This window comes from Pelecanus crispus, chromosome 3 (genome assembly GCF_030463565.1).
Source record: "Pelecanus crispus isolate bPelCri1 chromosome 3, bPelCri1.pri, whole genome shotgun sequence".
In the NCBI taxonomy this organism is placed as follows: Eukaryota; Metazoa; Chordata; class Aves; order Pelecaniformes; family Pelecanidae; genus Pelecanus; species Pelecanus crispus.
Genome location: NC_134645.1, coordinates 29,382,817 through 29,392,113, shown reverse-complemented (window position 1 = coordinate 29,392,113; position 9,297 = coordinate 29,382,817). Strand labels below are relative to the sequence as shown.

At 46.6% G+C, this 9,297-nt stretch overlaps 1 protein-coding gene across 1 annotated transcript; it reads left to right on the top strand.

The window, feature by feature from the left end:
* The first annotated feature begins 2,154 nt into the window (after positions 1-2,154).
* Positions 2,155-7,488, top strand: EPCAM (epithelial cell adhesion molecule). The gene is made up of 9 exons (XM_075708108.1): positions 2,155-2,221; positions 2,698-2,802; positions 3,423-3,663; positions 3,961-4,026; positions 5,279-5,342; positions 5,732-5,833; positions 6,000-6,194; positions 6,613-6,654; positions 7,351-7,488. The coding sequence occupies exons 1-9, from the start codon at positions 2,155-2,157 to the stop codon at positions 7,390-7,392; spliced, it is 924 nt and encodes a 307-aa protein (XP_075564223.1). The 3' UTR covers positions 7,393-7,488.
* Positions 7,489-9,297: the final 1,809 nt, after the last annotated feature.

Here is a 9,297-nt window from a genome sequence, read left to right as displayed (position 1 = left end):
ATCATAAAATTTACTGTTCCTTATTATCAAGGCTTATGTAGTTCAGCTTGGCAATTTGATAATGACAGGGTAACTGTGCTCATCTTGAACAAACCGGTACATTTACACAGAAAATGAGCTTTACAATAAGGCAGGCATTTCTGAGCCTACTGATCCTGCTCATCTTTCTGAAGAATGCCATCATCTGACAGCAGCAACGTGCTAAGTCCATATCTGAGACTTCAAAGCCTTCCCAAGTTTTCATATTGCTAGGATCACGCTTGAGTCTTTGGCCAAGAGTATCAGAAGAGTATTAAGAAGCCACACAAAACCACAAGAAGAATCAAGATAAATGCTGCAAAACTCTTAATTTGGGCTGTACCAGGAGCAGACCCAAAAACCAGTCATTTAACTGGGACCCATCTGAGACAGCACCTACCTGATGCTAGCGGGGCACTGTAGACAACAGGAAATACTAAAACCAAAGGTACAACACAAACACAGCTGCGCACAGAGACAAAATGACAAAGACAGCTAACCCGTGCTTACATTTCAGCCCACGAGAAGGGTTCAAACAGCTTCATTAACTGAACTCTGCATATACAAAAGTGGCAACAAGTTTTTATTGTATAGCAAACATGAACACTGGTAAAAGGAAGTTGCAAGTCTTTGGAAACGCTGTTGATTTCTCATAAATGCAGGAACAGACTTAGAGGGATGTCATCCTGGTTTTCTCATCTACTAAAATGACTTGGTTTTCTAGGACACTAATATATCTTTCAGACAGATCTATGCATATTTTTGGGAACCGAATTAATAAACTCAAAAAAAAGCTTCAGAAAATATTTTCAGTCTACCATACCTATCTTTTGCCTTCTACTTTGGCAAGCCATTTTAAAACCTGCAGCAGGCTTTCCTGTGTTTCCTCCTCGGCAACCTCGCAGGGCTCCGGCACTACCTACTATTTTGTAGGTTCCCACAAAGCTCTGGTGCTCAGAAGAGCACCAGAAGACTACATGTTTTATGAACAAGGAAGCGTGGATGCGGCAGCACCAGAAGCGACTCTTTTCAGAGCAGCACTAAGGTAGAGTGATATAGTGTGTATTTTAGAAAAGGAAAAAAAAAAACAAACAAACAAGATACCAACAAACCAGCAGAAAGATCCTTAATAAATAGCTTATTCTACACAGATAGGTGCTCTGTCTTTTCTTAAGTTAACCGAGAGATTATCAGGATTTATTTTAAACGCCAAGTCCCCACAGGGTAGTTCAAAGGGCACCACCGAATGTGAACAAAACTAACTATAAAGTGTGAATATTTATTACTGGGTCTCAGCTGGCCGAGAGCGGACTGCGGCAGTGATCCGTGGCCGCTTGCCCGCAGAGAAAACACCCCCCCGCCTCTCTCCTGAGGGAAAGGAGACGCCGGGCCCGGCGGCCGCAAGGCCAGGGCAGAGACCTCGGGGCCGGCCACCCCCGGGGCTGCCGGCGGGGGAGGCCTTCCCGCGGTCCCGGCCCTCGGGAGGTCACCGGCGGGGGCGGGAAGCCCCGAGCCCGAGAGAAGGCGGCTTTGCTCCCCCGGCCCGTGCGTCACCGTGCGGGGCGGCCTCCCCGCCCCGCAAAGCAAACACGCCCGGGAGCTCCCCCCGATGACTAACACGGTTTCTCCTCAGCGACGGGGCCGCTCGTTCCCTCGGCTCCCCGACGACGCTCCCTTCCTCACCGCCACGACCCCATCCCGCCACCCCTCCAGCGCGGGCGGGGCGGCTTCACAGCCCCTTCACCGGCACCGACCGCACCTCGGGGCGCCCCCCGCCCCGGGCTAGGCCACTGTGCCCCGCCCGCAGCCCTGCGGAAGAGGCTCGATTTGGGCCAGGAGGGGAGCGGGGACCCGCCCTGCCCCATCCAGTTTCGCCCAGGTGCGGGGGGAGGGGGCGGTGGTTTAACTGCACGCCCGGCTGGCCCGGGAGGAGGAGCCGCCGCCGCCGCCCCCTGCGCGTCCCAGGTGTAACCGGAGCCGGGAGGGCGCGGCGCAGCCACCACCACCTGCAGAACCTGTCCAGCGGCTCACACCGGGCCGCCGCCGCGCACGCACCGCTCCGGCTCCGCTGCCCGCGCCTCAGAGGACTTTTCTTCTTCTCCCCGGTCTCTCCGCGCCCCGCCGCTGGCCCGAGCTATGAAGCCGCTCTGTGGGGCAGCGCTCCTGCTGCTCCTCTGCGCCGCCACCTGCGCCCAGCAGACCCGTGAGTGCCCGCACCCCTCCGTCCGCCCCGCGCCCCCCCCCCCCCCCCCCCCACAACCGCGCTCCCCCGCCCGGTGGCCCCGTCCTGCCGCCCCTCTCGCCCCTGGCCGAGCCGCCCCGCTGGGCGCTCCGCTCCGCGCGGCGCCACAAAATGGCGCCCCCTCTCTGCCGGGGCCGCGGGCGGGGAGGGGCGGCCCCGCGGGCGGGAAGGTGAGGAGCGGGCAGGGGCGCCCGGCCTCCGCGCCTCTTTGTCCCCGGCCGGAGGGGCCCGGCGGGAAGGGCGGCCGGGGAGCCCGAGCGTCGCGAAGGCGGTTCTCGTCCCTCTCTAGGGAAGGGCGGGTGGCGAGGTGGGAAGCGGCGCTACCCCATGCCTGCCCCCCGCCCGGCGAGGGGCGGCTTTTGTTTCTCCTCCCCGCCCGCGGTGGCCGGCTGCCTGCCCCCGGGGCGTCCGCGCTCACAGCCGCGCTTCCCTTCCAGCGTGCAACTGCGAGAAGAACAACCGCGTCAGGAACTGCCGGCTGCTGAACGGCGCCTGCTGGTGCGACTCGCTCGGCTTCGGCGCGTCCGTGAACTGCAGCACCCGTGAGTAAAGCACGCGTGTCGGCTGCGGCTCGGCCTGGGCGCTCTCTGGTACGGGGCGGCAAGGGAAAGGGCCAGCCAAGCTCCAGGGAATACGTGAAAGCGAGCATTGAGATCCCGGCAAATAATGGTAGTGAGGAAGGAGGGCGTCTTCCCGCTCTTCCAGGTCAACTGGCAATGGAGGATAAGCGTTCGGGATTCCTCCTGTGTAACTTGTGTGGATGTGCGTATGCTTATACTGATGCAGGCTCCCCCATCCTCCTCAATATTTGGTCTCTAATGGCAAGGGTTTCTCGAAGATTTAATTTTTAGCTTTCTTCTAAGCATGTATCATGACTTTTCCTACAAATCTAGAGGACCTTACTCTTGGTTCGCGCTCAGCTAAGCCGTAAATGATCCCCTGGCTGAACGAAACTGAAGGTGGCTGGACTTCTTACGCGTTTGGCTTCAGAAGCTGACGTATCCCACTTGTGTTGACTTCCTGCACCACCTATGTGTTAGGCACCCGCTTTTCCTTATTAATGACTTCAAATCTAGTTGCTTCTGATGTAACGTTGTGTTTTTACAGACCAAGAGCTCTGCTTTGAACGTGCTGCATAATACGACTTTCTGGTTATTTTTAGTGACTTCAAAATGCCTGTTGATGAAAGCAGAAGTGATGGGCTCAAAATCAGGTCGTCGTGATAAACCAAAAGATGCAATTGAAGACACTGATGGCCTTTATGATCCCGAGTGTGAAAATACTGGTGTTTTCAAGGCGAAGCAGTGCAATGGAACCACCTGCTGGTGTGTAAATACAGCTGGTGTTAGAAGAACTGACAAACATGATGCAGACTTGAAGTGCGATCGATTAGTCAGAACGACGTAAGTCTTTCAACAGGGTGTGCTGTGACATGAAAACACTCCTGTATTAGGTTTTCCGTTGTAGAGGACTTACCTGTACGAATGATGTGCTGGGGATGAATGAAGATGGAGCAATAAACACTTGATTACGGCTTCCCCCCCCCCCTTTAGAAACAAGGAGACATTGAAAGGTTTTGGAGCGGGCTTGCTTTGTTTTTCTCTCACTGCTCTGTTTTTTTGCCTGGGGTTAGATTTTTAGTATGCTTTGTTATATGCATGTGCTTTAAGAATATTCATTGTATTTACCTATTACTTCAGGTGGATCATCATTGAAATGAAACATGCTGAGAGGAATGCTCCTCTGAACACTGAATCTTTAAAGAAGTAAGTGATGATAGTAAGATGTCATGGCAATGTCTGCATGCACTACTAGATATCTAGTGTATTTTTAAACAGTTGTTTAAAAGCATTGTCAAACCTGTGAACTAATTTCTGAGGCATCTTAGAAGTGACCTACTGATCCTTCATAGAACTGCTTTAATTTTTACTGGAAATAAATTAACTGCTAATGAGATTCACTTCTGTTTAAAATTGATTGCTACTGTTTTTTTAATCAAGTCAATATACTGAAGGAAATCGAAGGTGATAAGGTGAAATTGCCCAAAAAGTAAACTGACAAAGATGGCGGAGGGACTGCATAGAAGCAGCAGGAGAAAAACAACAGTTTAGCTATTTTTTGGCTAAAATAAAATCCTGTTTCTCTCTGTCAGAGGGCATATAGCAAGAAAAATGTGCTTGTAGCTATTAGATTTCCCCTCCCCACCACCACTAGAACAAAAGCTGCTGCTCTCTAGGTCCTCTTCTGAACTCTCAAAACTGTTCAGACTCTTCTCTCTAACACTGCAGTAACGTATGTGTTTATTTTTCAGTAAGTGCCTCTTCACTGTTAGGAATTAACAGAGCTCTAGCATAATTTAATAATGAGTGTGTACTGGGTTTGGTTGGGATGGAGTTAATGTTCTTGGTAGCAGTCAGTATGGTGCTGTGCTTTAGACTGGTGACCAAAACAGTGTTGATAAGTCACCAATGTTTTAGCTTTTGCTGAACAGTGCTTACATAGTGTTGAGGCCTTCTCAGACTCTCACTCTGCTGCCCCAGTGAGCAGGTTGGGGGCGGGGGCCAAGAGGTTGGGAAGGGACACAGCTGAGGTGGCTGACCCAAACTGACTAAACAGATATCCCATATTGTATGATGTCATGCTCAGCAATAAATCTGGGGGAAGCTTTTCCCAAGTAGCCATTGCTCAGAGATTGGCTGGGCATCAATCCGCTAGTGGTGAGTGATTGCTTTTGCATCACTTGGGGTTTTCTATTTTCCCCACCCAACCTTTCCACTTACTAGATCTTGACCCATGAGGGTTTTTTTTCTTGGTTTTGCCCTTCTGGTTCTCTTCCCAATCCTGCTAGGGGGAGGTGAGTGAGAGACTAGGGTGAGGGTTTAGCTGCCAGCTGGGGTCAACCCACCACAGAGAGACTGCAGGAAAAAAAAAAACAATTATACTAATCTTCCCTGCTTCTGAAAATAGATGTGTAAAATAGTACTGTTTTTAACAGCTGTGGCTTTAATATCCTTACAGGTTCTTCAAGGAAACAATTACCAATCGTTACATGCTGGATGGACGCTATATAACTAGTGTTCTGGTAAGAGGCACATAATTTTTAATAAAGTATCAAAACTTATTTTGTTGTGAATAACTTTGAAAACTCTTGTTTGACTAATGCAGTACAGCATGTGTCTTACTAGAAGCCCTCAAAATACTGACACTTACTGAGCAGCTAGCAAATAGCTGTATCTGAACTGAAATACTGAGAAATTACATATTGTTCTCCTTAGTCTGCAGATGAATTCTTAGTTTGCCTCTCTAAAAAAGTGGAATTTGAATCGTACTGTAAACAGTTGGCTTGAGAACAAGTACCATAAACTTGATTCAGGATGCAAGTTCACAAGTTGGATCATAATACTTTGCTGTGCATTTGATAGTTGGATTTAAACTAGCCCCTTCTTAATACCATACTATATTTTTTTGCAGTATGAAAAACCTTACATTACTATTGATTTGAAGCAAAATTCCTCAGACAAATCTTCTGGAGATGTGGATATAGCTGATGTGGCCTACTACTTTGAAAAAGATGTAAGTGTGTCATAGGTAAAGTCTGCCAAAGACTAGATGTTTATATTGCATTGCATTCAGTAGTCTTACGGTGTACTGGCTAAAGCAAGATGAATTACTACACTGCTTAGACGAATGCCTATTACAATGTGAACTAGCAAGTGTCTTTTTTCCTTTCTGTTCTTAGGTAAAAGGTGACTCCATCTTTCATAATAACCAACTAAATGTCAGCATTGATAATGAAATGCTGCGTTTTGAGAAGACAGTGGTCTACTATGTTGATGAAATAGCACCGGAGTTTTCCATGAAGTCTCTGACTCCTGGCCTCATTGCTGTCATTGTAGTAGTAATAATAGCAATAGTTGCTGGAGTTGTTGTTCTGGTAAGTTCTAACAAAGCTGCCAAGCAGAATGGGTAACAGTGCAGTTTGGGAAATAACAACATACCGGGGTAATTGGACTCTGATAGAAACAGTCTTCCTCTGTAAACTGGCTTCTTTTTTGAGACTTGGGAGGTGGGAAAGAGGTGACATACTGTCACTGCTTCAGGTTACGATTGAAGGGTGTTGCACAGAAAATGGAAGTATTAGGAAAAACTCACTGAGGCAAAGAAAGTACCTGTCTTGCCTCCTGGTTTAAAGTAGTTGAGATTGACAGACAGCCTCTCGTGTACCTTGCTTTGGAAGGATGGGGAAGGGACAGCTTCAAGTTTGGAATTTTAAAGTCACAACCAGATAAAGTTATTCATCTAAGTCAAGACTTCAAGAAAATCTTCACAATTATTCTGCCTTTCTCTTACAGGTCTTCACAAGGAGGAGGAAAGGGAAGTACGTGAAAGCAGAGGTAATTAATTTCTGTTTATGGTGTATGTGCGGGGAGGGGGTTGGCCAGAATCTAGAAACTCCTAAGTTTGCTGTAGGTTAAAAGCTTGCTTCAGGTGCTTCAGATGTGTTCAAGGAGACTGAAAGTATTCAAAATTCTGTAACTAGTTTTCATCTCTCTATAGTTCTCCATGTTCTTCTGCACTAGTTTCAAAGGCAACTGGTGATCTGCTGCATTTCCCAGGGGTGGGGGGCAGTGCTGACAGGAAGTACTAATTTTATGTATCTATAGCAAGGACTATACAACCCACAGGAAATACTGATAGTCTTGTTCTGTCATGAAGACCTTTACTTGAGATATTTGCATGGAGCTTGCAGTTGCTATTGAAGAGCTACTTCCTAATGGAATAGTAACAAATGGTGATAGCGCATGGTGTTTCACCCCAAGTGTGTACAGCCTTTTGTAAAGGAATCCAGAGGGTGGTGTAGCTAAATAGTGGAAGTCTGCTCCCTGCGCACACCCCAAAGAGATCTGTGAGGGGTTTTTTTTAATAATAAAGCTGAAGTGTTATAGTGGTCTTGGCATGTTTGATTCTGTTAGTGCTATATCACATCCCTTCGCTAATGAAAATCTGGGTTGTTAAGTCCTATTGACTTCTTGAGTCTGGTGTTGAGAAGTAGCACAAATGTTGATCTCTCTCTACCTCTTCCTCTCCAGGTAAAGGAAATGAATGAAATGCATAGAGGGCTGAATGCGTAGTTAAATCAGCTGAAGACAGAGTAAGATTCAAAGAAGACGACAACAGAAACATTGGAGGCATGGATCTTAACTCTTAAAAGATTCCTCCTTGAAAGGGAGGCGGTTATGCTCACTTAATAATTGTTAAAACTCTTAACAGCCAAGACTGGTTAGCATGCTACGACTTTTACTATTTGTTGAGAGTTAAATCTTAAATGCCCCATCTTACTCAAGTCAAACTTAACTATTGCTCTGTGATTTTATGGGGTTTTTTATGATGATGCAATGAGTTGACAACTGCTGTTACTAGCATTTTGGAGCATACATGCTTAAATGGTTATTTTACCCTTGTGGGCGGTTTTTTGAAAATAATGATTTTTGTAGCCATGTTGTAATGAGACTGTCTCCTGTGTAACAGAACGTAATGTTTTTATGGCTGTTTGTACATATAGAAGTTGCTGTAACTTTTTTATGACTTGAATTAATAAAACTTTTGAAACAGGTTTCGAATTACTCCATGTTGAAATTATGATGATCTGCTAAGTTACCGTGCTTACAAATTCAGCAGTGTAATATTTCCTTAAAGGAAGCAACCTCAGCATAGGTGAAAATATTCTAGAACTCCAATTAACAAAGCTTGTATTAGCCACCTAATATCTCAATAGCTTTTTTTTCTTAAAGCTGTAAAAAGTATGCTTTATCCTATTTTCCACTCTTAATGTGCAACGGGAGTAACATGATAAAATATGGATTGTTTGTATAAAAAAAAACCCATGCTGTGAAAGTAGCAATTTCAGGAATGCATAGGCTGCTCTTTCAAATGCTAGGTAAGTATTCATAATAAAACAAGCCTCTAATCTAAAATATCTCTGGTGTGGGGTTGGGGGTGGGTAGCCTTGGCATCTGACTGGAGCTGGGGAAGAGCTGTTACACCATTGCTGTGACTTGCATAGCAAAGTTGTTGCACAGCTAGAATCTGTTTCTGCTGTTATTACTGTTCACTGTCGTGGAGGCTGACCAAACTTACACAGGCTGTCTACTACCTCCCAGAGCTTTGGATAAAGGAGTTTGTTTTGGCAGTCAGTAATCTGTAATGTATATTGGCTAGCAAGTAAACATGTATAGTCTGTCCAGCATATCTGATTTATAAAGGAAATGCTGTAACTCCTGTTGCCAGAGAAACTATGAGATGCAAGATAAGGAACGGAATGACATTTTATTACTAATGTGGTGGTTGTTTTGACACCCCACCCCCCCGAAACAGGAAAAGTAGGATAAACTATTGAGAGGATATTCTACATGCTGTGTTCATAACATTGTGAAACATACCCCATTAGAGAGCTTCTGCGCATCTGCTAAATACAACAGGGATGTTACTGGCCTGCGTTGAATGTTGGAGGTCACCTGTATACCTTCTGCCTTTGAACAAGGTGGTAGCTGACGTGTTTAACTGGTGGATGTTGAAATGCAGACAGTGCCCGCTCCTGTGGGTCTTCCAATGTCCGGTGCAATGAACTTTGGTGTGTGTGCTGAGCTGCTGCAGCCCCCAGGTTTTACTACACTTCAGTCTACAGTATGTTTCGGGAAGTGGAGGCATGCACATCAATTTATCTCTGTCAAGTTGCTCCTCCAGCTAAGCACAGAAATCCTCAAGTAGGGCATTTACTGGAGTGCTCTGTAGCCTTTCCAGGTGCTTTTCCAGTGACGACTTCTGTACAGCAGTCTCTCCCTCTGCCAGTATATGCCACTCCCTTTCTCCCCAGGTATGCGGGTGGTCTGTTGAGGTATGATGAATTTCATACATTTCTGTAAGCTGTTAAACAAAGTCTAGTTTTTAGTAAGCTTGCCTTTTGGCGAGTCGTGCATTACTGGCTTCCCCAGTTCTTTGCTATCTCCGTATCCTCTACTTTCTTAAATGTCTACAAT